Source organism: Daucus carota, chromosome 2, assembly GCF_001625215.2.
Source record: "Daucus carota subsp. sativus chromosome 2, DH1 v3.0, whole genome shotgun sequence".
NCBI lineage: Eukaryota > Viridiplantae > Streptophyta > Magnoliopsida > Apiales > Apiaceae > Daucus > Daucus carota.
The window spans coordinates 40856001-40882394 of NC_030382.2; the positions used below are offsets into that span (position 1 = coordinate 40856001).

General features: G+C 34.3%; 3 protein-coding genes across 5 annotated transcripts; 1 reads left to right on the forward strand and 2 right to left on the reverse strand.

The window, feature by feature from the left end:
• Positions 1-450: 450 nt before the first annotated feature.
• On the reverse strand, positions 451-5045 carry LOC108209765 (NAC domain containing protein 52). Of its 3 annotated transcripts, none has more exons than XM_017380855.2 (4): positions 4572-5045; positions 3544-3821; positions 3258-3449; positions 451-1325 (listed from the first exon to the last, which is right to left on the reverse strand). In XM_017380855.2, exons 1-4 carry the CDS (start codon positions 4786-4788, stop codon positions 798-800), a joined length of 1215 nt encoding a protein of 404 aa, XP_017236344.1. In that variant the 5' UTR covers positions 4789-5045; the 3' UTR covers positions 451-797. The 3 variants fall into 3 exon arrangements, with proteins under 3 accessions (XP_017236344.1, XP_063943616.1, XP_017236345.1); XM_064087546.1 differs by having other exon boundaries at positions 3258-3473; XM_017380856.2 differs by having other exon boundaries at positions 3258-3443; positions 4572-5043.
• A 7015-nt stretch (positions 5046-12060) lies between these two features.
• LOC108208109 (monocopper oxidase-like protein SKU5) lies at positions 12061-16006 on the forward strand. Its single transcript, XM_017378594.2, has 10 exons — positions 12061-12635; positions 12755-12864; positions 13187-13457; positions 13560-13689; positions 13788-14142; positions 14284-14652; positions 14813-14891; positions 15158-15335; positions 15574-15736; positions 15851-16006. Exons 1-10 carry the CDS (start codon positions 12501-12503, stop codon positions 15888-15890), a joined length of 1830 nt encoding a protein of 609 aa, XP_017234083.1. The 5' UTR covers positions 12061-12500; the 3' UTR covers positions 15891-16006.
• A 690-nt stretch (positions 16007-16696) lies between these two features.
• On the reverse strand, positions 16697-18176 carry LOC108206817 (uncharacterized). The gene is made up of 2 exons (XM_017377234.2): positions 18018-18176; positions 16697-17921 (listed from the first exon to the last, which is right to left on the reverse strand). The coding sequence occupies exons 1-2, from the start codon at positions 18066-18068 to the stop codon at positions 17199-17201; spliced, it is 774 nt and encodes a 257-aa protein (XP_017232723.1). The 5' UTR covers positions 18069-18176; the 3' UTR covers positions 16697-17198.
• Positions 18177-26394: the final 8218 nt, after the last annotated feature.

The following is a 26394-nucleotide window of genomic DNA, read 5'->3' on the forward strand; positions in this document are numbered from 1 at the left end:
ACTTCACATTTCGTGAGAAATTTCCCATGTGACAATTTTTATGTATCTAATACTAGTAGCGTTTTGCACTCCATAGTTGACCCCTAGTTGATTAATACTCGCCTACTGATCTCACTTATTTGGAAAAGGCATTGTTTTGGTCATTTGGTCAATACAGACATACAGTGCAGCAGTCCTCTAAGCAGCTCCAAGGCTTCTGGCCTTCTGGGCAAAAAGCTTTTCATAAAAATAGCTGGCCCCCGGCATCATACGGTAGAAATCGGGTATCGAAACAAATCGGCTGACCTTACGATTCAAGATTTATCAAAAAAATTCTGATTTGTAATCAGACTGTAATCGATAAATCGACAAAATATTTTACAAGGATTAGTCGAGGATTCTGCTCCCAGCAGATAATAATCATTATTGGTTAAAAAAAAAGGAGTGAAAAAAACTATTAAACCCCAGGGAGGTCTCAGAAACAGAAATTTATTGAAAGTCAAGGTCACAGAACATTCTAGGCATAGTTCGGAATTACATTGAACAAAAACTACAGGTTACAGCTACAGAGTACATAAGCAGAGCTCGATTTCCGATCCTCAATTTCCTTCATCAGTAATATCGATAATACCTTCATGAAAAGGGCTCGAGAGCCTAGAACTAGAAAGCTAAGATTACAAGGTTTTAGCATAGCTACATACCTTGGGGTAAACCCCGTCGCAGAAGTTAACGGTGAAGAGGTTGATGCAAGATAGAGAAAGACTTAAATATTGGCATAAGTCGTCACTTATCAGTACATTAACCACGGGGGAACATGGCTACTTACTCTGGGCTGCCCTTTTGAGATCCTCGTTATCTTTGGTCAGAACTTCAATATGGGATTGAAGGATGTTTATCATGGCTTGGGCCCTCATCACTTCAATCTTCAATGTCTCCCTTTCCATAGAAACACTGAGGATCTCATTCTCCAGATTACTGATAAATTTTAAATAACCAGGAGGCACAGATTTTTCAAGGTTATCAGCATCAAATGTAGGCGGGTTGACCTGTTGGGTACTTGTCTCGGTTCCAACATTTTCTAACAAGGGGAACACCATGAGGGCTAAACTCATTGGTGCGGTTGTTGGCTCCTGGCTAGTAGTAGAATCTTCAGAGCCATTTTGATGGCTGGAGTTAGGGTCACTCTGCTTTGCCCTTTTAGGTTCAAACAACATACTGAGTGGTTCTGGATCTGCTTCATCATTCATCGGCTGATCCTCTGTGCGTTCCCTCTTGCACACAAATGGTATAGTCTGGTGATCGATTAAAGATTCACTTGGGAGAGGAGCCTTATCTTCATCCGGTATCTGTAAGCCCGTGGTAAAACACAATAAGTAATTTGTTTCCCTGTTCAAACTGGCAGATGAAGAACAGGATGCATATATTGCCATGAGATTATAGTCTAGGCCTTTCAACTAGAGCACAAAAATGAACCAGAATGCAATTTTAAGTGATGTCCCGGGCAATTAACAGATAAATAATACAGAATGCAGAATGCAGCAAGTGAATGAGATGAGCATATTATCACCACAACAGAAACCAGATTGAACACAATATTACAATCACAATGTCGAACTTGAATAAAGCACCATGAATCATATCACTTTCAGAATATTCAAGTCTCCCTAAAAGAATGGGCTACAGAGATGATAACTAGAAATGGAAAAGGCACATTGAATGGCATACAGTTGCCAAAGCATTCATACAATAAAGTTATCAATGCATGCAAACGAAACCTGCTACTTCGAAATCATAGTACCAAATGACACCTATTCTATTCTACCCCCCACTGCTGAATGATGAACTCTGCCAGTTTTCAGATAGGTCTAAAACACATTGCAATACTTTGCAGAGAAGAATATTGTGCTTCCCAAGATATCATTAAAAATTTATGCAAGCAATTATTATGCAACAAAATTCAGTCATTTCTTTTTTCAGCTCAAAGTAACACCAACTTATTACTTGGCCTAACTTCAAGTTCTTGTTCCAATAGAAGAGGAACATTAAGAAATGAATGGAACTCCGCTTTCTATTCCTAAAACAACTGGTCGATGATTTTACAAGTTCGATATAAATTACAGCAATTATCTTTTTTAGAAGTATTACAGGAAAAAAATCTTTCCAGTATCAACACTTTAAGCTTCCAAAATAACTATGGACATTGGATATCAGTGAGAGATAAAGTTAGTACTGATAACCGAGCACTGAAAGCTGTCAAAATTAACCTTTACAAAATGATTATAAAGATATATATATAACGACCTCTAGCAAAAGTCCTTGACACATCACTACCAGTCACAGACAGCCACTTATCAAAGAACAACAAAGTATGCAATACACTGAAAACGTTAATATAGATGAAGTTGTAAATAATAATAACTTAAGATGAAAAATATACCATTGGGTTTTTCCTAAATTTCCTGGATATAAACTGAAAAAGTTGATATAGATGACGTTGCAAAAAAATTATAATTTAAGATGAAAAACATACCATATTGGTATTTCCTGGATATACATGAAAACGTTAAAATAGAGATTGCAATACATTTAAGAACATGTCCTTTAATGTGCAGACATAACCAACAAAACATAGCCCTCTGTATGGAAATGAGCAATCAGAAGTAGACATCCAACCAAGATGCTTGATGCCTTGACAAATGTAATTGTCGTTTCACTATAAATGCACCCACACGAACAGCTGATGTAGCCAACATCGCACACAAACAACAAGCCAGTAAACATCCAACGAAGGGGCAATCTAAGACAGGAAAAAACGACAAATGGAGAAACAACTACCTGAGCTAGCTGTGTCGGGCTCATATTTAATGGCATGCGTGAAGTTGAAGTTTTCCCCTAATAGTTTTTACAAATATTGCTACAGAATGACTTCAGACTATGCCACGTGTGTCCCAATCTTTTGTGCCTAGTGCTATAATTCCGTGGAAAGTGTTCATAACTGCTTACGATTGAAAAATGCTTGTCTTTTATCCTTGTGATAGTGACATTAATTTGGTGGAAAAGACACAAATAATAGATATGTGCATGAAAAACCAAGCACATAATGTGAATATCAGTGATAGAAGAAGGAGCAGAAGACACACAGTTAAAGAACCAGAGGAACTGATGGCAATAATAGCTAAATCAAGTGCAGCAAGTCAGAGAATTGTACAAAAAGCATCTTGGTTACACACATAGATTTACATATAGTATTCATCTATGCAACAGAGTAGAGAAATAACCTGCTCGATATCATTTACCCCAGTCCTCCCTTCAGAAGCATTAGCCACGTCCTCCTCAGCCTCTCCTCCAGGAACAAAAAGTGCTGCATCGTCCTCCCATTCCTCCTCGATGAATGGAGCATACCGATCCCCATTTGGTGGTCCTAAGCCACTCTTTTGAAAAATTCTGCACAGCACAAATGCATCCTTTTCCTCCCAAACAAGGATCACAGTATTCTGTTAGTCTAAATGTTACTTTACAACATTCAGCTAGTAATTTTGAAAAATAAATCAGAACAACTGGTACCTGTGCTACGCCCGCTTGCTGTAGTTCAATGTCGACAAGTCTATACTCATGCATTACCCAGTTGGTTCGCTGGCCATCCGGAGCTCGCCCACTGTGAAAGACTAATGTTTTCTTCATCCCAATAGTCTCCCCCTTGTGACGTACACACCTATCCTTCCCAGTTGCCTTCCAGTACCCCTTGCCAGTGGCACGATTAAGTCGAGACCCGTTACCATACTTCCTGTCAACAGGGCTGAAAAAGTACCACTCCATATCTCTGGTATTCAGCGAAGAATGCCCTAAAATCCATAAAGAACTTGGTCAGGTGGAATAAAGAACTCACACAAATTTCAAATAAACACGGCAAGTAATACATATCTAAACATCACTTACTGAACAAATACAAGGAAAAGGGGTAACCATAACAAGCACATTATACCCAAGTTCATTTCCTTCCAATATTTTCTGCATTCCAAGATAAAATTCCAATCCTTACAGTTACCGCTCTTTTAATAGTCTCATTCCGAAATCCCACACAATCAGAGATTAAACACGTTCTCACACACAGATGAACAGAAACAAACTAAACCTTCATAGTTCAACAATCACATGAATCAATTACAGACACAAAAAAAACACTTAAAACATAAATGAAAATAAAAAAAATTAAAAAAAAATCATATTTATGTAGTACAACTCAAATCAACAAAGGAAAATTCACAAACTTGAAATCCAAGTATATCACAAATTATAAGAAATGAAGACAATAAAAATCATAAACCAAATTAGCAAAATCACATATGCACAAGGATTCAACTCATCAAACAGTAAAAGGGCTAACTTGAAATACAAGCATATGAATCTATAGCTGTATACACACAAATTTACACCAAAATCAAATAATACAAACACATCAACATGAAATAAAGACCAGAAAAAAATTATTAGAAAACTCATTAAAACATAAAGAGTGCTAACTTGAAACACAAGTATACACATCAACACAACGATAGACACAAAAATACATACACAAAGGCTAAGAAATCAACCTGCAAGCTCCCAAGGCTCAGATTTATAAACATCAATTTCAGTAACAGCTTGGAACCTGAAAGGCTTGCCACAAGCCTTCCTCCTTAAATAATACCTCACAAGCTCTTCATCTGTGGGATGGAACCTGAACCCAGGTGCCAGAGACTTGTTCACCGGCGCCGGAGACACAATCGGCGGCGAGGCAGCGGCCGGCGCCGCCATAAAATCTCGATCCATAACTCAAAAAATGAGGAAAACAAGAACGACCCAGATGAGAGAAATGAAAACCTTGATGTGGGTCGGGGCGGAATCAGAGAAATAACATGATGGGGTGAATTAAAAGGAGAGGAGAAGAGATGGGTGGGGGTGGATTTGGAAGCTTGCTTGACACGGAAATCGATGAGAATCGGTGCTATGCTATGTTAGCAGTTTGGGGAATTTCGGATTTTATTTAATTTAAATTATTCCAGTATATAATATTTGTGTGGGGCAAATTAATTTATAGGTCCTTGAATTATTGACGTTTTATTGTCTAGGTCCCTGAACTAAAGATTCCGTATTTCAGGTCACTTAACTTTTCTATTTTCTGATCTAAGTCCTTCCGTCAAAAAGATTCTAACGGTGTTAACTAGGGTTCTTGAGTTTCATACAGATCAAAGCAATTTTGAAGGTGTTAGTGATATCCAAACTCAAAGTTCAAATAGTCAAATTGAAGTTTGAATCACTAGCGACACTCATATGACAACAATTTTCACAAATTAGATTTAATTTTAAAAAGCCCTAAATTTGACCATAAATTTAGGGTTCTTTATCGAATTTAGTGACCTGAATTTATAAAATTTTAAATTGAACATAATTTTTGAAAATTGGTGTCATATGAGTGTCGCCAGCGACTCAAGCTTCAATTTGACTACTTGAACTTTGAATTTGGATATCACTAACACCTTCAAAATTGCTTTGATCTGTATGAAACTCAAGAACCCTAGTTAACACTGTTAGAATCTTTTTGACAGAAGGACTTAGATCAGAATACAAAAAAGTTAAGTGACCTGAAATACGGAATCTTTAGTTCAGGGACCTAGACAATAAAACGTCAATAGTTCAGGGACCTGCAATTTAATTTTCCCTATTTGTGTGTGTTGTGTATAAAATATGTTTGATTTTTCAATGGATGTGGATGAGTGAGAGAGTGAGAGAGGGGCATTAAATGAAAAGGGGGGTTGGGGATTACTTGCCTTCAAAGTTGAGAGACACACATGTACGTATACATTTGTTTTTTACTTACTTTTTCTACAAGCCTCTCTCCCCTCTCCAATCTCTCGTCTCTCTCCTTCCACTCTCTCGCTCGTGCGTCACGTCCAGTCGTCCACGACTTCTCTTTCATTTCTATGAGTCCATTCTCTACTCTCAGCTCAGCCTAGTACATTTTCATAAAATTTTCAAAAGATTACTCCCTCTGTCTCTCTCATTTCTTTACAGTTACTATTTTGGGATGTCCCTCTCATTTCTTTACGTTACTATAAATAGTAAGTTTTTTCCATCATTACACCCACTATCCTCCTTTAGTATCTCATATTTAACAATAAAAACTACTATTACACCCACTACCTTCCTCCACTATCTCAAATCTATTATTAAATATTGATGGGTCCCACCACTTTACCCACTTTTCATCTAACTTTACTCATTTTTCATACATTGTCTTGGTCCCTAAGTATCGCACTCCCTAAATATCGTTCAAAAATGATAGAGTACCTATACTTTAAGAAACTCAACTCGCACCCCTTATCTTTACTTCTCAAAACCGAGATGCACCTCTTGCGGTTAACTTCCGTTAACTCACTGCAGTCTGTTAAGTCACTATATATATAACTGCAATTCGGACTCTCTAACTTACGTTCAAAAACGATATTGTACCCATATTTTTGAAAACTCGAATCGCATCACTTATTTTTACATCTCAGGAACGATACGCACCCCCTCCATTGAATTCCGTTACCTTCCGTCAAAATACTCCTCCGTCTCAATTTACATGTCCCTTTTGCTTTTTGAGGTGTTAAATTGACTAATTTTTGACCAACTATTTGAAAATATGTATTTATTATTTTAGAAAATAGAAAGTTACATATTAAAATAGACTAGATTTAATTTTTGATGATATTTTTTTTAAAAAAATTTTGATCAATTTTTCCAAACAAAATAATTAAAATTTATATATTTTAATCAATAGATAAATTTATGTATTATTTATAATAAATATCACATAATATTTATTTTTTATATTTAAAATAGTGTATGTTTTAAGTACTTAATACATATGTCACTAAAAATTTAAAATCATTCAATATGTAAAATCATTTTGACTTAGGGGATAACTTAATTAAACAAAAATTTAAAAAAAATATCATCAAAAAGTAAATCTAGCCTATTTGTTTTTGCAAATAATAGAGAGTCCGAATTTCGCAAATAATAGAGGTAATTGCAATTCGGACTCCCTATTATTTACCTCTATTAAAATAGGTTAGATTTACTTTTTGATGATATTTTTTTTAAACAGAATCTAGTATATTTTAATATGTAACTTTCTATTTTCTAAAACAATAAATAAATATTTTTTTAATAGTTGGTCAAAAATTAGTCAATTTGACTTCTCAAAAAGCAAAAAGGGCAGGTAAATTGAGACGGAGGAGTATTTTAACGGAAGGTAACAGAATTCAACAGAGGGGGTGCGTATCGTTCTTGAAATGTAAAGATAGGTGCTGCGATTTGGGTTTCCAAAAGTATGGGTATAATATCGTTTTTGAACGTAAGTTAGGGTGTCCGAATTGCAATTATATATATATAGTGACTTAATGGAGTGCACTGAGTTAACGGAAGTTAACGGCAAGGGATGCATCTCGGTTTTGAGAAGTAAAAATAGGAGGTGCGAGTTGGGTTTCCTAAAATATAAATACTCTATCGTTTTTGAACGATAATTAAGAGGTGTTATATGAAATTACCTCTAGAAATAAACTATTTCTAACTTATAGTCGAGAGGTCGGGCTTCAAAACCAGTCAACGACGTGGCTTGGGCAGAAGGATTTTGCAATAAATAATAAATGAAATAAAAAGACGACACAAAATTGTGCAGCAAGTAAGGTGTGTTTGGTTCCTTTCTTGATTAAGTAGTCAACCAACTTTTGTTAACAATCGCACACATTTCGTCCTTATCAAGTTATTTCCTCGTTAACCTCTCAAGCAACCTTTCAGAGATGCAGCCCCATAAACACTGTCGTATATGAATACTTTATGATGAATACTTTATATTAGCATTATATTTTATTTGAATAATATTATTTCGTCCACATCATAAACACTGTCGTATATGAATACTTTATGATGAATACTTTATATTAGCATTATATTTTATTTGAATAATATTATTTCGTCCACATCAAGAAACGAGCACGCACAATAACATACGCACAAGTCATCACATCCAGAAGTTATGAATTTATTATCGGATTGTGCCAAGTTGGACCATCTGTTTCCTTTAGAAACATATTGATTGAATTAATTTGAAATTCAAGTTAAAAAAAAATTAATTTGAAATATTTTTAATTATATTATTATTGATTATATATAATTATAATAATATTTTTATATATAAAGAAAATCAAATATGACCTGTATGATATTTAGAATTGCTTTTCGAAAGGTTGATTTATCAATCTATCTAAAGTGGAGAAACGAAATCTGGTGTTGTTGTATTGTAATGATATCCCGTAATGTTCACACCGAATTAATATTACAATTGTGATTATTATTTATGAGTTATTCATCTCAAATTGATGTTGAGAATTTAAATATAAAACTTGTAACACCTCAATACCACATAAAAGAAGTGGAGATCTTAACTATTTTTTAAAGATAAATATCCACAATCAAATGAAACATCGAGATCTTAGGTCATTTTATAATCATAAGTATTATGGTTAAGTGCATCGTTGATAACGATTTTTTAGGGTCTGAAATTTTAAATAATTCCATATGGTGCTTTTAAGGACTTGATATTTTAGAAGAAAAAAAAAGCTTGAAAGTTGATATGAATTATCATATATGATATGATATTTAAATTCGGTTCTCGAAAATTTGATTCGTCAAGTTATAAAAGATGAAGACACTGCTATAGTATTTTCAGATCAAGATCCGAAGATGAATACCCGAAACTAGTTTTTTGAAACTAGTTGATAAATGCCAGAGTTTTCTCGGAAATCAGGGCAATCCTGAATTCCAAATAAACGATCACATACACACTATTTTATCTGAGAATTCTGAAAAATAAATCAAAAGAAATTAATCAAAATAAAATAATATTTTTAATCCACATATACAAGAATCATGATTTATTAGCGTAATAAAAAAGAATTGAAAATAAGTCAAAATAAATTTGTCCAAATATGATACTTTATATAATTCACAAATTCAACCGATGTCTAAAAATTATAATTTATTACGGTCACAAATCTCTAATGAATAATATAATTTATTTAAAAATGTTTCTAGTTACGCAACTGATTCACGTTATCAGTCGGATACCAACAAATATTAAATTTGTGTTTCCATAAGGCACGCTTTCTTGTAAGATATTTCTTAGGGTCTGTTTGAGATTGCTGTTAAAAATTGCTGTACTGTCAGGAAAAGTGCTGTCGTAAAAATCAGATAACTGTTTGGTAATTTTTTTGATATTTGCTTATTTTGAGTTTTAATATAAAAATAATGTTTTTGATGAGGTTTGATAATAAACTCTGTAACTGCTTTCTGCAAAAGCTGAAAAGCAGTTTTTTCAAAAGTATGGGATGACCTGTTTTTTCTAAAAGCAGCTTTTCAACTAAAAGCTGCTGTTCAGAAAAGCAACTTTTAGATTTACCAAACAGTTTTTCACATACTTTTCAGTAAAAAGCTGTTGTTAGTGTCTGGAACAGCAACCCCAAACAGTATCTTAGTCAAAATACTCCGATATTCGAATAGATTGAAATTGTATGCTCTTCTACGATGTGCCAGAAGTTTATTTTTTATATATACTTCAGGAATGTTTGGATCAGTGATAATGAAATTGAAAATAGGATGAGAGATACACGTAAGAAATGATTTACAATTTAAATGGTACAAAATTTTTCATTTGATGTCATAAAATTACAAATTCAAATATTAATAAATGGGTTTGTGATTTCGAATCCTGTTAAACGTTTCATTATTCATGAATCAAACGCTTTTTAAATTAATATCATCAATTTTGAATATTTATTTTAGACTTTTTATTAATATTGTTTCATTTCAGATCTAAAACCCTGATAAATTATGCAAAATTTGATCGGAACTCGAGTCAATTCACTCATCGATTACTTGTCTTTGAAGAAACTTCAAACTTGCCAACTCGTGAGCTTCAAGATTGCCTGCGCAAGGCACATCAGTACAGTGACACAGTCATTCAGACATTCATTTGAGTGTTAATCAAGTTATATTTGGATTTTGATTAAATTTACTTTTAGTTGAGAAAGTAGACCTCCCTTGATCCCCCTTGTTACATGCAAGATACATATAACTATAAAACTAAGTCCGCCTAATAACAATGCCTTTTAATCTAGAAACATAGGAGTTAATATTAGTTTCAAAAATTGCGAGACATATAAAGTATTTAGATTGGCAAAACCAGAAAAGTAGAAATGACAGAGTCCCAGATAATTGAGATTTAATAATCAATTGCATATGTTTTTAAATTGGATAATCATCAATAATTACTTTATTATGGATCTCCAATGGTGTTAGCTAAATTAGATAAGTAAAACTTTGTGTAAAATTTGCTAAGACATTTTATGTTGATATATCATATAACATATGTGAGATATTGTTATAGATCGGTCAAATATAACTAACTTGACCATATTTTTAGACAAATATAATATGTGATTAGCGTGAACAATATTATCCATATTTATTAATTATAATATAGTTTATTATTCCCTCTATCCCTTGACCTGTATATAGTGGAGAAGGGGACGCGGCATACACTCCAACGATCTTGTAAAATATAGTTCTAAGATTTTTTTTTGAATAAAAATATAATATTCAAATTTTCTTTCAAAAAATTAAAACTTTTAAAATAAATTATAAAACTATACTCCCTCAGTCCCGTGGGATTGTTAACGTACACTGTTTGCACGCATTTTGAGGCTCTTATAAAATATAGCAATATAATATTTTTTAAATTTATTTTTTTTCTGAATAAAAGTTTAGACATCAAACTTTTATTCAGAATTTTTTTTATAAAAAAAAACATCATGGAACTATATTTTATTGAGGCCTTAAAAAGCGTGCCAAAAAGTGATGTTAACAATCCAATGGGACGGAGGGAGTATTTTATAAAAGTACTAAAATACGTGTCGAGCCGTGAAAAATCCCGTGTAAAATTGAATAAGAGCGTGGGAGTAAATTTTAACTAAGAATTTAAGCTAGAAAATAACAAAGGCAACACGATATTGACAATTTTTTTTGAAAGCTTGAGAAAGTCTCGGAGTAGTGAAGGTCTAATTGGATAAACCAACCCCAATGCAAAGCCCATTATAAAATTTTTGGGTTCAACGAGAATCTGCCATAAGGGGGTCTCATTGCGATGCATTTTTTGTTAAATGATCAGTCAACATGGCTGCGCATAACTTAGCTAGGGTACCATATTCTTTCCCCATGGCCCATGGTAGAAATGTTCCCAGCGAAGTTATGAAGTATGATTTGTCAATGAATTAAGAGTGTCAAAAAAATCACATCCCTGTATTACCGAAAGTTTTAGATTTTTATTTTTGTTGGGAAAGATTACCTGCTTGATTTTATTAATAGTATCTATTATCAATAGTATATAATAATGTGTTTAGGGAAAAAAATAGTATATAATACATTTATATAGGTGAATGATCTTTTATTTGTATTATTTAAAAATTATATAGTGAAAAATATGTAAATAATAAAATAGATGGCTATAAGTCTTATGCTCTATTTCATTTGTGAAAGAGAACTATGAATTATACTATATAATTACTAATTTACTAATATATTTAACGGCAACATCATTATGTGGATAACTCAAAACTCTAACGTTAAGATTGAAATTCAAATGTATAAATCAAAGTCCTAAATAAGTGGACATAACAACTGAAAGACAACATTTGACGGGTCTGACTACAGTAGAATAATAGCTATTGCATTTAGAAGAAACGTTGCATTGACGTTGAGGTGAAGCAATTTTGTAGTATTACTGAAAATTTCGGTTAGTTTTAACGTTTCATGATTTTGATATTGAATTTTTCTTATTCGACAAAGTTTCAGCAAGTTGAAATATAGTTTTACTGCATCACAAAATCAATCCCTTTTCTTTCGACGTGTGATTGTTTTGGACGGAGCGTCTCAATTTTGGAAGTTTCGTCCAAGTTTCTTTAGTGGTCGGTCGGTTGTTTAAGCAAAAAATCGGGACTCGAGGTTTTGGGAGAGTTGGTCGTCTGTCTCGTAGATTATGCTGTTGATCACATAAAGCCGGTCCATGCAAGTTTGAAATATTGGTCACTGAGGACAAAAGAGAAGCTTGATTGTTGTATAAGCTTATGGGTTTTGGACTTTGGGGATGTAGCTGCATTGGTTACTAATAGCTTTGATCTTGTTGTGGTTTTCGCAAGTTACAAAACACAAGGGTGTGAAGTGGTGGCACTAAACTGCCAGGCAAGCAAGTTTGTTTACAAAAACAAGAGGAACAACAAGAAAAGCAGGAGAACCTATATATTCTACCTTCATTATGTCTTCAAGTATATGTCATTTTACTTGACCAAAGTTTAATTCTTTGCTTAATTCTTTCTTAACTTTAAATGAAGGCTTCACAATCTTAGATACTTGTACTTCTCTCTTCCCCTTCTTTGACCCTTGAGATGGGGTCAGTTTTTTGGGTGAGTTTTGTGTGTTACATGCTTGCATTGCTGACATCTAGCCATGGCGGGGAGGTTTTCGTGGAGTGGCATGTTGAAATCAACAATACGATTAGGCCGCTCACACTGGATCAACCGGTATGGCTTCAATGCACTTTGATGCTTTGATCAAGTCTGGTTTTTTGATTTTGTTTGCTTTCGACGTCTTGTATCAAATGGTAGTCTCTGATTTGGATTTCTTGGTCTATACTCTATAGGTTATAACTGTGAATGGTCTGTTTCCTGGGCCTCTGCTCAATGTCACAACAAATGATGATGTTCATGTCAATGTGTTTAATGATATGGATGAGCCTCTTCTCATGACATGGTGAGTTTCTCGATTTGATCTTTCTCATTCTCATTTACCATTCAAACGTGCGTATAAGCTCAATTTCAATAATAATACGAGCAGGGTAATGTTTACGTACATTTCACCCTCCCATGTTTTACTTCCGAGGGAGACATACTGAATACGTTAAAAATAGGAGTATCATTTAAATGCACAATGAAAGAAAGATGCACAAATGGCAGAAACATAGGAACTAAAACAATACAAGCTTAAAAACAAAGTTAGAGTCCACATTCAGATAAAAAATGCAGACAGGACATACATATGAAGATATTCTTAACAGATGTCCTAATGTTTTAAGGAACGGAATACAACAAAGACTAAACTCATGGCAAGATGGAGTTTCTGGCACCAATTGTCAAATTCAGCCGAAGACAAACTGGACTTATCTTTTCCAAGTGAAGGACCAGATTGGCACCTTTTCATATTTCCCATCCACGGCCTTCCACAAGGCTGGTGGTGGTTATGGGCCAATTCGTGTCAACAATCGCATTGTCATTGACGTGCCCTTTCCCAAGCCCGAAGCTCAGTTTGATCTTCTCATCGGTGATTGGTATCAGAGAAGCTTTAAGGTAATTTTTTTTCGTTTTTGTTAATTTTTCTGTCTCTGCATTGGTTTTACAGAAAAGCGGAACAAGGCCTAAGTTCATAATATTGCTGAAAAAATGCAACAGGATATCCGCTCTGAGCTGAAGGATCCGAGTATGGCCTATGACACTCCTCCTGATAGAATTCTTATAAATGGCAAAGGACCGTATGGAGATCTGCTGGTAAAAAATCACGAATCATTTAATGTTACAAAAGGTAGCAATCAATAAAACAGTAACACTTTATCAGAGAATTTTCAGTAATTTAGTCTAGTTCATCGTATAAATTGAGCCTGATGTTGTCAACGTATGCAGGGAAAACGTACTTACTAAGAATATCCAACGTTGGGATAGTATGGAGCATCAACTTCAGGATTCAGAATCATCAGATGGTGTTGGTTGAAACCGAGGGATCGTACACAAATCAAATAACACTGGATTCACTCGACATTCATGTGGGGCAGTCTTACTCTGTTCTGGTCACAGCGGATCAAGATACTGCAGATTATTACGTAGTGGCAACTCCAAAATTGGTTGGTTTCAGTGATGCTCTTGAAGCCATTGCTGTGCTACATTATGACAACTCTACTCGAGATCCTTCAGGGCCTATACCAAGCGGGCCTGACCCTTTCGATATGGAATTTTCACTGAATCAAGCAAAATCCATCAGGTAAATTATCTGTGGAAAGAATTTGATATATGTAAAATAATGCTCTACTCTACATTTTATCTTCACTTGTTTTCTGATTTTTAAACGTGATATACTGGGTACGTTTATACTTTTAAGTCGGCTAATTGTTTTAATCTACAGGTGGAACCTGACAGCAGGTGCTTCGAGGCCTAATCCACAAGGAACATTTAATGTGACAAATGTGACATTATCACAAACTTTTAGGATAAACGCAAATATTGCTGAGATTGATGGTGCTCCTCGCTACACTGTGAATAATGTCTCGTATCTGGTCCCGAGCACCCCATTAAAACTCGCTGATTTTGTCAACAATGGTAGTGGTGTTTTTGAACTTGACAAGTATCCAATCTATGGGGATAATCCAAGTGCAGTAAATGGAACTTTTGTTCAAACTGGCAACCACAAAGGATGGGTGGAGATCGTGTTCACGAATGAGCTACAAGTTTTGGATTCCTGGCATTTAGATGGATTTGGATTCTATGTTGTAGGGTAAGTGTAATGACTTCCAATTTTAATAAGGCTTGTCAATTTTTACAAGTGAATGAGAAATTTCAATCTTAAGTAACATCGAACTATACGACCTAGCAATGCAGAACTCATTTGACTTGTATATCGATTTCATGTCTCTCACACTTGCTTGATTACTCAGGTTTGGTGATGGGAAGTGGAACCCTGGCATCCGTTCAGCTTACAATCTCTATGATCCCGTGGTCCGCTCTACTGTTCAGGTCACCCGTCTCATTCTCATTACGTAAAATGGCAAAGTTTAGAACAAATCGTAGCTTAGTCATACTGTTATGAAGATATGTTTTGGACAAATGTCTCTTGTTTTTAAAAGATAGGAAACTGAGATTTTGAAATACAACAGTATCTGGCCTTTTACTATAAGTTCCAAATAATATTTACAGAATGTCGATAGTATTTTCTATGTACTACCAGAAGATTTATTTGTATGTGGTGAGCTCAAGAGTCGCAAACTACTTTGATGGAGCAGGTCTACCCAGGAGGATGGAGTGCAGTATATGCTTATCTAGACAATCCAGGCATGTGGAATTTAAGGTCTCAGAAATTGAAAAACTGGTACTTGGGCCAGGAGCTTTATGTAAGAGTTTATGATGCTGATCCAAATCCAGTCAAAGAGAAACCTCCTCCTCAAAACCTATTATATTGTGGTAAGTTACACTCCAATTATAACTTATAACTTATAAGTAATAGATTGTTAGCCTTCCGCGTGATTTTGATATATTATAAGTAATTCAAAATCCTTTTAGAATATAATGTTATATCCAATTAGGAAGTGGTCTGCAATGGTATTTTTTGTACTGTAATTAAAAGTAGCCTTTACAGATTCAGTTTTCTTGCTGAGAAACTCTGATTATTAATAATTAAGTTGTTTGAATTATTTTTAAGGTAAAATTGAACCTCCACCTCCACCACCCCCATCGCCACCACCTTCACCGCTACCTCCACCTTCACCTCCACTTCCGCCTTCACCTCCTGCCAGCCCAGAACCAGTAACAGTTCCGCCCCCTGGTGCTCCTAGCAGTAGTGCAGCAGGTTCACATATTACATTGTAAGGATACATTTTCTTATATAAATTTTACTTTATTTCACTATTAATTTTTCCGATTTCTTTGACATTATAATTTTCTGATTTTGCTCTCTCTTGTTCATCTGAAACTTGCAGGTTCAATATCCTACTGCTCTGCACACTTCTAGTACTCTGAAATGATTCAGAAATATATGATGGTGGTTGGAGTTTTTGTAATTCGTGTTTGATATCACTTGTAAATTTTTATATGTATTGATGCTAAAGTTGGAGTTACTCTTGTAGGCTAAATAAGACACTGAAATTCATTCTACAGAAATATATACATGAAAAATCTCTGCAAAAAATAAAATTGTCTGTATCATTCTGAACTCAGTTCTGATGAACCGCGAGATTCTTCCAAAAGGTCTGTGCACAAGGCTTCGCTCCAACAGGGTCTGACACTTGATCATCGCACCAAACACGACTTTCAAAACAACTGTGAGACTGCTGGACTGCAGAATTAACTTTGGTTTTATCTTTATGTCATATCCTGTTTGTTTGATCACTAAAACCTTGATTTTCAAAAGGGCTATAGTTAATTTACTTTTTCTTGACAATAAAATGAAGGTAATTAGATGCTATTTTAATGGCAGACACACATTATGCATGGTAGGTACACCTCAAGGAAATATAGAAATCTATGTTAAAAGTTTCCAACTGATCACTCATTGGTGTCATGTTATATTACATTATACCATACATAAAAAGCACCAAAACCATAATCATTCCTAGCACAATTGTAATTGTATTATAGTACTAACTAATTTTCTTGCTTAAGATCATAAGCCATCATTGTCACTTCAAACCAAACATGGTCTAGTATGCTCGTTCGTGGAAGGTAAGATGTACGCAGATCTTATTCCTACTCTAAAAGATTAGAGAGAGACGTATACCTTTCACCGAGACCCTTGACTTGCACTGTAGTACACTTGCACATAAATATATCAAACATGATCAATATTTTATATATACAGAATCATAATTCTCACCATGTTGTGAAGAATTATATCAAGATTCCAAAATTACAATATTAGTAGAACTGAAAGTTAAGAGGAAGCATCTAATCCTTTAACTGGACTCAAAAGCTAATCAAAGAGCAAACCATAGGAAAACTCTCTCAAAACCAACAAAAGAAGTAAAATCAAAGAAAAATGACTGCAGTTGCTATAAGCTAACAAGGCTTTGATTAGACACCTCTGCCTCTCTATTTTTAGTAGTTAGGATGTCTGATCATTCTAATACAAACTATCATACAAACTATAATCAATAATTAAGTGCAAATTAACCATCACCTTTTCAAGCCTAATTAACAGCTTGAAAAAGATGGATGGTATCAGAACCCCCTTGGATTGGATTGGCTTATTTTTGCTAAATAATTGCTTATTTAGCCGAAACAAGCCAGTTTAAAGGGGACTAAGTCTGCACAAGTAAAGTTGTAGTAGCACTAGAAGCTGGTCAATGAATATTGTTGAACAACTTTTTGATTCTTGGCACTTGGGCAAAAATCAAAGTCTTCACATTGAGCTAAGCTCCTCTTCTTAGTGAACAAACAAGCACTTGTACTTACACAAGGCTCCTGCTGCTGCATGAGCAGGACTCCGGGCTTAGGAGGCGGCGACAGGATTGTCACAGGAGGGATTTCACCTGAGTTGAGCTGCGGTGGAGGATGCTGCCACTGTGGAAGTGGACCAGCTAGCAGAAGTGTCTGAAGAAGTGGCCCTGCTTCCATCACTGCCTGCAAGAATTTCCCATATTCTGGCAATGCCTTTCCCATAACTAACTTGTGGGCCCCATCTATGATCTCTGGTGGCGGCGCTGCAGGCGCCTGCATCTGTCCTAATGGTGGTAGTGGTAGTGGTGATGGTGAGGCACTGAAATTTTCGTCGCAATTTGAAGAAGGGGAGTCTTCTTTTTTAGGTGCTTCAAGATTTTCAATACTACCAGTCAGTGAAGATGTTTGTAACATTTGTTGCAGCTTAAAATTTTCGACACTCAGCATGTGGCATTTGGCTTGTGCATCATCTCTTTCTTGAATTGTCTTGATCAACAGGCTCTGAAGATGCATCATTTCATCTTCTTTTCTTGCAAGCTCTTCCTGAGCAGATACAATTGTGTTTTCCAACTCCAAAGTGTTGTACAATAGTGAATGCTTCAATTCTTCTATGCCCTGAACACACCCAAATGCGACATTTATTAATGTCACACAAATTTATACTGTACTATTAAAACCGAAACATTAAATACGGAAATAATGTGTTATTACCTCTTCTTGGAAGTAGCAAGCCCAACCTAAAGAGCCATATTCTTCCTCCATTTTGTTGTGGGAGAGAGTAGAGAGTGAATGTGAGAGTGAGATATGGAGATGTGTACATAGACTATATAGTGGTGGTTTTAAAGTACTTTAATTTTTTCTTTATAATTTGCTTAATCTTTAACTCTATTCTTTTCATAGGATGAAGGGTAGGACCAAAATGCAAAAGGCCAAAAGGATGTAAAGTGGCCACATTGCTAGTGCAAAAATCTTTTTACTATTAGATTCCAGGTAGAATAGGTTGACATTACTATATAATCAATTATATACACTTTGGGTGAAGGAAAATTATGCTAATTATTGTTAACAAACCCCAATACTAGTCTTGTTTCAACGAAATTCTGACATAATAATAATATAATAGTAATAGTACTATATTTTTAAACTTAATTAATAAATAATTTTGAATATTAAACAAATTTCTAGATAAATTTATTTTATCGGGTTTAATTATTATAATTAACACTGTATCAGGTGCATGCAGTTAAGTTTTGCTGATCCAGGTTCACTAACAGGTCTGTATCATCCTAATTATGATGCTAATTATTGTGCTTTGGATGACAATTAATTCCAAAAGCTGTGAAATAAATTTCGTAATCTAGGTTAGGCAAATTGATACTGGTTTAATAGAAAAGTCAGGTGGAGTCTCAGTTTCCTTTCACATTTTACTAACAATATCAGGCTATATATTGTGTTCATATAAGTGTTTTTTGGTGCTAAAATAAAACTTGCACTTCAAATTTAACCAACTCATTAACTTTTACCTAACTTCTATAAATTTTATTAAATATCTCAACCTTGGCAACATGGATGGATCCATCCTTGGTTTCAAATATAGAACCAATGATGCATCCAAATATAGCACCCTTTTGAAGTTGAGTTTTTTAACTTTTGATGCTATAATATAGCAATAGAAACAAGTATAGCATTGCATTGGAATTGCTCTAAGAAATACTATGAGAAAATGCAAAATAATATAAAAATAGGGTTTGTCTAGTGTGTGCCCATGGGCACACATTATACACTAAATTTGATAGTTTTGGTGGATTTAATTGGTGGACTTAGTGTAAATGCAGGGGGGGTCATCTTTATTTATGATTAGGTGACCAATAGAAATGCACCAAACTCATAAAAAATATTGCTTCAAGTTTTGGTGGAGTTAGTGCTTAATATGTGCCCATGGGCACATCATGGAAAAACCGATAAAAATATTGGTCGCAAAATTAAAGCAGAGTAGTATTGAAATGATTAAAGGCCCACTTGTGCCTTGACTTTCTTTTTCTGTGACTGCTATATATTTTCTTCTCTGCTTTTGCATTTGACGTAATTAACAACACATAGTTTAGAATCAATTAGATATTATTTTTACATTTGGTAACTTTCTTTCAAAAATAAGTAAATAATTTTTGATATTACTTATTCTTAAAAAATAAATTTAAAATCTTATTACCAGAAAAATTACATTTCATCATTTTTTTATAATAATAAAATTTTTTAGAAAAAAAATATAATCAGACGATACCTTTTTGTTTGAGTTGAGTTGAGAGGGGAGACAGAATTAAAAATTTTGCACATAAATTTCATCATGGAGCCTAGTTAACTGCAAACATAACTTTTTTTTTTTTAAAATAGAAACTGAAAATATAAATTGAAATAAATAAAATGTACACGGAAGTAACGATCAATATAATTATAGAATATATTTCTAAATGATACTCCCTCCGTCCCAGTCAATAGTATACATTGGGGGACGGGGACGCGGCACGGACTTTAATGCTTCAATATAATATAGTTCTGTAAATTATTTTTAAGATTTTTTTTTTTTGTATAAAAGTATAACATTTATATTATTATACAAAAAAAGAAAATCTTAAAAATAAGTTGTGGAACTATGTTTTATAAAAGCCTTAAAAAGCGTGTCGAGCAGTGAAAAAGAAACGTATACAATTGACTGGGACAGAGGGAGTAAAGAAATTGACAAGGTAGCCCGTGGCATACTTGTTGACTTGTGTCGCACATTTTGGTTAAAAAAAAACTGAGACACATGCCACATAATAGACTCACATATTCACCCGTGTGTGTTGGTAAAGAAATCTGCAAATCGGTTTTACGTAAACGATGACGAAATACACGTGTACAAGACGACCGATAATTTATACAGAAATCTAAATACTATATCAAAAATTTTAAATTAGTCTAGTAAATTTTGTTCCAACAATGCAACGTGCATTGACCTTAAAATAATATTTCTTAATTTGTACAGTATTTTCTTATAATTAATTATAATTTTATGTAGATGTTGCCTAGTTCTTCAAATATAATATACAATTGCCTACCTTCTACCTCCTAACAGGAGAAACCAGCAACAATTTCATCCGGAACAAATTACAAAATATTGGTAAGAGTATTAATTTAAGTTTCAGTTGGTTCAGGAAGCAATTATATATTTTTAAAAGTTTTAACCGGTACTTGAGTGTTTAAAATTTTTTGATTTATTTTAAATTTTTTAATAATTTTTAAAATATTTTCCACCAATTTATAGATTACATTCCGAGTGGATTGAAAATCTTCGATTTTCCACAAAAAAAATTCGTTAAATCCTAAATTTATAGTTGACCGATCAATTTAATCAATGATTTCTTCGAACCATCATTCTAAATGATATTGACCTATTTGGCAACTTGAATTTTATTTGAAATTTCAAATTTGAACAATGAAAATTTATATTTAGATTTCATTCAAATATTAAAATAAATTGAGAATTTAAAATTACAATTCATATTCTATAATTTTAAATCTCTCATTTCAAACGACGACTTCTTAGACCGAAATCGGCTACACAAATTAGAAAAAGTTAAGTGTTATCCATTTGGTGGGCCGGCATGATTTGAGTGTAGGCCCCGGACCTAAAACGCGTGGGGTTGAAAAATTCCGTTTCCCTCCAAAATAGAGTTAATTTTGAACGGTGGGGTTATAAGCCGTTATTCTTTCCCTCCAACTTATCACTTATTCACTTTGTTCCCTGTTGATAAAGTCACACTCAAGTTATCATTTATCTAGCCGGCCGGTCTCGGATAGCCGCAGGACTAGGGATGACAAAATAATCCGATCCGATGGATACTCGATCCGAAATTCGAATTTTTGGATATACCGAATTCGATTTTTTGGATTTGGATTTGATTTTTGTACCCGAAATTTTTTGGATATGGATATGACCTCTACCGATCCGAAACCCGAAATGCTATCCAAACCCGATCCGAACCCGAAACCCGGAAATCCCCCCGAATATTATATATATATATATATATATATATATTAAATAATTTAATATGATTGTGTGTGTGTAACATATGTTATTTAATTTTTTTGATGAATGTAATATAATAATCTCAATATCAACGCATTAGGTTAAAGGAATAAGGGATTCTATTTAAGACAAATACTTCATTAATAAATATTGTGTAAAATATATTGTATATTGGTAATAATGAAATTTATGTGGTTTAAGTTTATATTATTCTAATTTAAACAAATAGAATCGCATCCAATAATCCTAATTTTGAAAGGAAAAAAAAACTTAATTATCATAGTTTAGACAGGTTTAAAATTTTTTATTTTTAAATAATTTTTTAAGATATCTGGTTGAAACCCGAATCTGATCTGAAACCCGAAAAAACCCGACGGATTGGATTTGGATTTTACATTTTAATATTCAAACTCGAACCCAATCCGACACGTACTATAACAGATTGGATATGGATTTAATGAAACCCGACCCGATCCGACCCGATTGCCATCCCTACGCAGGACGAACATTTGTTCTCTATAAATACATACCCATTTTGAAATTTTGAAAGGAATAATTATGATTAATTTAAGTTCGATTTCCGGTCTGGGTCTCTGGGATACCCGCAGGATGAACATTTGTTCTCTATATATATACATACCCATTTTTGAAATTTAGAAAGGAATAATTATGATTAATTTATGTTCAATTTCCGGTCATTATTTCAAATTAAATAAATTCATTCCTCTATTTAACCGAACATATTATAACAGAAATGATACCTCTGACCCCTTATCATCCCAACCCGATCTTTAATTCCAATCTGATACCACTTTGTGAACCTCGGCTCCTTTGATATGAAATTGCACGGAAGAACGAGACTATGGGAGTTCCCTCGCATGCAAAATAGTGTAAAATATTGAATAAAATATACATGGTGAGGAAACATCACGTGAATCCTTTTCTCAGCTGGAGTGTTGGGTTTAAATGGAACACCGTAATAGAATGGATGCACCGTTATTATAGTTAGAACCATTTGATGCTTCTTTATTTTGCTATTTTCAACAGATTACTTGAAAATTACTCTCTCAAGCATTTTTATGCGGGGATCAAGACAACATAATCATATATATTATCAGTCCTATATATAATTACCAGGAAGAGTGGAGATGCTCATTTTCCTAGTTTCCAACCGTTACTCATTCTTCCTTAAAAACTTCACTTGCAATAGTTCAAATTTACATCAAATAGATAAAAGGTATCTTAAATATTAAGAGCCACATTAATTAAATTAGAGTCACAATCTTTAATGTGTTAAAAACTGAATTTTTGTCATTTTAAATAATATTATGATCCGTTTGGAATTTGAATTTTATTTGAAATTCTGAATTTGGACAAATAACCCGTTTAAGAATATCGATTTGGATTTCATTTGAAGTCCATGATACTCAAATATTAATACAAACACGAGACTCAAATCATGTTATTTAAAATTGATCATTTAGAATGCATGTTTTTTTTAGATTATGGGGCCGTTTGACGGGGCTTAAAAGAAGTGACTTATTGCTTAAAATAAAGAAGTGGATTATAAGTGTAAAATTGGTTTGAACTTATAAGTTATTAAAAGTGTTTGGATACCCGTGGCTTATTTTGTTATAATAAGCTACAAATCAAAAAAAAGCTAGGTTTCCTAGATTTTCTTTTTTAGATTTTTAAGTCTCATTTTAAGCACTTTTTATAACTTGCCAAAAAATCCATAAATAAGCTGAAGCTGCTTCTTTTCCAAATAAGTCATAAGCTTAGATTGCCAAACATCCACTATGTTATTACAGAGATTGAATTAGTGATATTGAAACCCGCTTATAAATTGATCATAAAAAGAAGTTACAAGTTCAACCTCATTTGTCCTGTCCAAAACTCGACTGGCAAACTAAAATCAAAACCTCTGAACTACTTCACCAAATATTAAACATAAACATACGACGTACTTTACAATAATATATACACTGCGTCAACTCTCACCACTATATTTTCTTACTTGAATTCCCCCAATAGACAGGAGGGGACATTCTTTTTAATTAATTTTACATGCCATGAAATTTATTATATTATCTCGATTAGTGGCGTAAAAAATAATTGGTCATAACGATAAGAAAAGCGATACGAATTATGATTTTACACAATAAACAATCCAAGTGTTTTTCTTCTCCCGTAATGCAAAAACGCGGTTTGATGATATCTGGAAGATTACGATGGCCCGTGTGAAGATACATATTTTGTCATCCCGTTGCTTTTGGGCTGCATGTGAGAGATTTTTCCATGTTTGCTGGACCCCTTTCTTCCTACACTCACTGTATACTTGTAAAAGATTAGCTATTTACTAATGAATATTTAAATTTGATTAATAAACCCAGTTTAAACATTATATACGAAAATATGCAGTTTAACAAATATGAATCCATTATAAATTAAAGCATATCGCACAATATTTTCGCAAGAGAAATACTAGTTATCTCAAAAATTATTTACATTTTTTTTAAATCGTAGTTGATACTCCCTCTGTTTCTTTAAGCTTTTCTTGTTTGAAATGTCGGGACTGTTCATAACATGAGACAAATGCTTAATTTACGTCAAATTTATAAGACCAAATATAGTCATGAGTGATCTTGTTGGATTCGTATTTACGAGTATTTTAATACAATAAAGTTTTTTAATTTAATATTAATATGAAATTAAAGATATTAACGATGAAAAACGTGTGTTGGCAAACGTGTCCAAGGCAAACAGGAAAAGTAATAAGAGACGGAGGGAGTAATATTTAATTGGTCGCACTCACATTAACAATAATGAAATTATTATCAGTAGGGCTGAGCATTCGGTCGGTTCGGTTTCAAAACCGAACCGAACCGAAAAAACCGAAAACCGAATAAGATTTTTTTCTGAAACCGAACCGAACCGAATTATTATTTTGGACCGAACCGAACCGACCGAATTATTTCGGTTCGGTTTCGGTTTCGGTTTGAAAAAACCGAAATTTTTAAAACAAATAGGACAACTCAGTCTAGCATCTACTGATTTATATTACAAAAGTACAGTGAAGTTCAAAAAGAAATAAAATGCTTCCCATCTCAGATTTTCAAGCTGCATCTGCACGACATAGAAGCTAGTCTTAGATAGTTAGATTAGATTAGAGATGAAGAATACAAACTTGTAAGCAACAGCAAGATTGATTTGGTTATTTGTAATATGAAAGTTAAGAACAACAACACAAGAAGAAGAAGCTACTGGTATTGAAATGAAGAAGCTACAGGATAACGAGAGTACAGGAAGGATAAAAATCAAAAGAAGACAAGCAACATTCTAGTCTGCTCTCCCTAGTGCTCTCTTGCTCTCTTTAGCCAAACACAAGGACAAGTGTCCTTCTCCTATTGCTGGATAGATAACCGAATTAGCACAGGATCCCATATTGATGCTTCCACCTTAAATGACTGTGCACTACTGGACTTGACTTCTTCATTTAAAGTTTGACTTGCAACGACAACGTTTCACCTTTCTCAATTTATATTTTTATTCAGCTGGTTACACACCATCCCGCTTCAGAAAATTCTTGTCCTCAAGAATTGAATTCCGGAAACTGTTCCTGGATCATGGCAGCGTCCTCCCAGCTAGCATCTTCGGGAACAGAGTGACTCCACTGGATAAGCCATTGAACTACAGCTTGGTTATTTTTCTTAACCATTCTCCTCTGCAAAACCTTGACCGGATAAACAAGGAACTGGCCTTCGGTACCTATCTTAGGCAGCTCAGTGGTGACAACATATTTCGAACCAACCTTTTTCTTCAAGAGGCTTACATGAAACACGGGATGGACTAGACTTCCGACCGGCAATTCGAGCTTATAAGCTACTGCCCCAATTCTTTCTAAGACTTTATATGGCCCAAAATATTTGTGTGAAAGTTTGAGGTACCTCCGTACGGCAACCGACAACTGCCTGTAAGGTTGTAGCTTCAGAAAAACCATGTCTCCTATCTGCAGCGTGGTATCTGTTCTCTTTGCATCAGCATACTGCTTATATTTATTCTGAGCCACAGAGATGGACTCCTTCAAAAACTGATTCATAGCCTCTCTATTGATTTGAAAATCGAGCACAGACTCGACTGTAGACCTGTGATCAGTTGGTAAACAAAGCTGTCTAGGCTGAACCCCATACAAGGCCTCATAAGGACTTCGCTTTATAGCAGAATTGTAAGTGGTGTTATACCACCACTCCGCCAATGGGAGCCATTTTTCCCACTGCCTTGGTCTCTGACTTACCATTCCCCTTAAGTATTGCTCCACACACCTGTTTAATCTTTCGGTTTGGCCGTCGGTTTGTGGATGGTAGGAAGTGCTTATTTGTAATCTGGTTCCAGCCAATTTAAATAGTTCCTTCCAAAATTGGCTGGTAAAAATCTTGTCTCTATCTGAAGTGATTGATTTGGGCATTCCGTGTAGCTTGTAAATGTGGTCTAAGAACATTTGAGCTACCGTGGTAGCACTGTAAGGATGTGACAATGGAAGAAAATGTCCCACCTTGGTGAATCTATCAATAACCACCAGAATGCAATCTGTGACCCCTGATTTGGGAAGGCCCTCTATAAAATCCAACGAGATATCTTCCCAGATTTGGTTTGGCACGGGAAGAGGCTGCAGTAAGCCTCCGGGAAAGTTATTTCCTGACTTTATTCTCTGGCAAATATCACAAGAGTTAACATACTCCTTCACATCCCTCCTCATATGCGGCCAGAAGAAGAACTGAGCCAACCTGTGGTAGGTAGCATCTTGGCCAGAATGACCCCCCTGTGGGCTATCATGGAGCTCCCAAAGAAGTTGTGTTCTAATATTACCATTAATCCCCACATATATGTTACCATTCCTCTTCAGCAGCCCATTATGATACTGGTAATCAGCATAAGAATCAGATTTTGCGGCTATCCCCTCAATTATTAGTTTCACCTGATCGTCTCCTTCATAACTACGCATAACGTCAGCAATCCACCCAT

Coding starts and splice junctions, on each gene's coding strand:
- LOC108209765 (XM_064087546.1), bottom strand. CDS start 4,788: ATGGATCGAGATTTTATGGCGGCGCCGGCCGCTGCCTCGCCGCCGATT. Junction 3,822..4,571: donor TGAGCCTTGGGAGCTTGCAG/GTTGATTTCTTA, acceptor TATGGATTTTAG/GGCATTCTTCGCTGAATACC. Junction 1,326..3,257: donor GGGTAAATGATATCGAGCAG/GTTATTTCTCTA, acceptor ACGGGCTTACAG/ATACCGGATGAAGATAAGGC.
- LOC108208109 (XM_017378594.2), top strand. CDS start 12,501: ATGGGGTCAGTTTTTTGGGTGAGTTTTGTGTGTTACATGCTTGCATTG. Junction 14,892..15,157: donor TGGTCCGCTCTACTGTTCAG/GTCACCCGTCTC, acceptor TTGATGGAGCAG/GTCTACCCAGGAGGATGGAG. Junction 15,737..15,850: donor GCAGGTTCACATATTACATT/GTAAGGATACAT, acceptor TGAAACTTGCAG/GTTCAATATCCTACTGCTCT.
- LOC108206817 (XM_017377234.2), bottom strand. CDS start 18,068: ATGGAGGAAGAATATGGCTCTTTAGGTTGGGCTTGCTACTTCCAAGAA. Junction 17,922..18,017: donor CTTGCTACTTCCAAGAAGAG/GTAATAACACAT, acceptor GGGTGTGTTCAG/GGCATAGAAGAATTGAAGCA.